This window comes from Austrofundulus limnaeus, unplaced genomic scaffold (assembly GCF_001266775.1).
Source record: "Austrofundulus limnaeus strain Quisiro unplaced genomic scaffold, Austrofundulus_limnaeus-1.0 Scaffold1533, whole genome shotgun sequence".
NCBI classification, from domain to species: domain Eukaryota; kingdom Metazoa; phylum Chordata; class Actinopteri; order Cyprinodontiformes; family Rivulidae; genus Austrofundulus; species Austrofundulus limnaeus.
In genome coordinates this window covers 26,177-27,593 of record NW_013953935.1, presented here as the reverse complement: position 1 = coordinate 27,593, position 1,417 = coordinate 26,177, and the positions used below count along the sequence as shown (strand labels likewise).

At 46.8% G+C, this 1,417-nt stretch overlaps 1 protein-coding gene across 1 annotated transcript in view; it reads left to right on the top strand.

Moving 5' to 3' along the window:
* LOC106535694 (WW domain-binding protein 2) overlaps positions 1–1,316 on the top strand; it is a gene marked incomplete at its 3' end in the record, with an annotated part of 7,657 nt that extends 6,341 nt beyond the window's left edge. The window contains 2 exon segments of the mRNA XM_014032763.1: positions 1,014–1,149; positions 1,224–1,316. Coding sequence (XP_013888217.1) covers positions 1,014–1,149; positions 1,224–1,316 — 229 coding nt within the window.
* Between the last annotated feature and the right edge of the window lie 101 nt (positions 1,317–1,417).

Sequence of the window (1,417 nt, the reverse complement as noted above, 5' to 3'; positions counted from 1 at the left end):
CTTTAATCCACTTTGGAGTGATTTTTTTCCACTTGTCTGGACCTGTACGTCTCCTGTGTTAATGTTGGTACATGTAATATGATAATTCTGTACTGTGGACATCATTAAGAGTCGTTGTCGGGTGAAAAAATATTTCTCTAACACTGCGTTGACCGTGAACTGGAAGTGTTGGGAGTGGCACCAAGTGCTGGACTGGATGTCTGTGGTATATAGGCTGTTGGTTTCCTGTGCAGAACTCAGGCTTGTGTTTTAAATCCATGTTTTTATGTTACTGGTAACCAGTCCAGTGAGAGCTGGAGACCACAGCACCACGGTGCCAACAGGACCACGTCTTACACACACTTGTTAAAGTCAAACTGTGACSAACATTAAGGTCCAACAACAGAACTCTGCTTGGGTTCAGGTCACGTCTCTCAGGTTTCTCTGGCTCTGCCCTCATGGACTTTGAAGTCCACCAGGAGTCCACAGCTACGTGTCCTTGTAGCTCCCTGCTAAGGACTGTGAGGAGGTGTTCTGTGAGTTTCCTTTCACCTGTAGACACAAACAGTTACAAGTCATCCTGTCACCAGAACACTGAAGGAAGTTAACTTCTGTTTTACCTGGAAAACCCCACCAAACACACAACAAGCCAGGTGCTATGAGTAGACCCACACAGGTCTGTGGACCGCTCCAGAGTGGAACAAGGTCCAGACACTCTGAAGGAAACTGGACCTACAAGCCACAGTGTGTGCTGATACCTGTCCACCTCACACACAAGCTCCAGTTTCTTTCCCTTCCAGAGGGGTGATGTTCCAGTTAGAGTGAAGCAGAGGACCAGTACAGGTTCAACCAGACTGATCAGGTTCTCCTACATTACACACAAGCATGAAAACTGACCGTTTCTTCTTCAGAGGGCTTCACATGATACGTATGTGACAAAAAAGAAGTGTCAGAAACACACAATGTGTGCCAACAAGTTACAGTGTAGTCCTCAGCCATGCTGCTGTTAGTGTAACGTTGTGTTGTTGTTGTAGGTGATCTTCGTGGCTAAAGGACAGGATGCTCTGCAGTCCTTCATGATGCCCTTCTACCTGATGAAGAGCTGTGACATCAAGCAGCCTGTTCTGGGAGCCAACTACATCAAGGGCACTGTCAGTGCAGAGCCTGGAGGTAGTGTGTGTCTGTGTGTGTGTGTCAGTGAGTGAGCAGTGAAACACACTCTGATGGTGTGCTCTCCGTCTCAGGGGGCTGGGAGGGCAGTGCTACCTTCAAGCTGGTCTTTGCTGCAGGTGGAGCCATAGAGTTTGGTCAGTCCATGCTGCAGGTGGCAGCTGCAGGTGTGATGAAGCCTCACAGCTAACAAAAGCTTCTTTTGTCTTATAAATAAGTTTTTTGTGTTATAAATAAGTTTTTTTGCATTATAAATAGGTATTTTTGC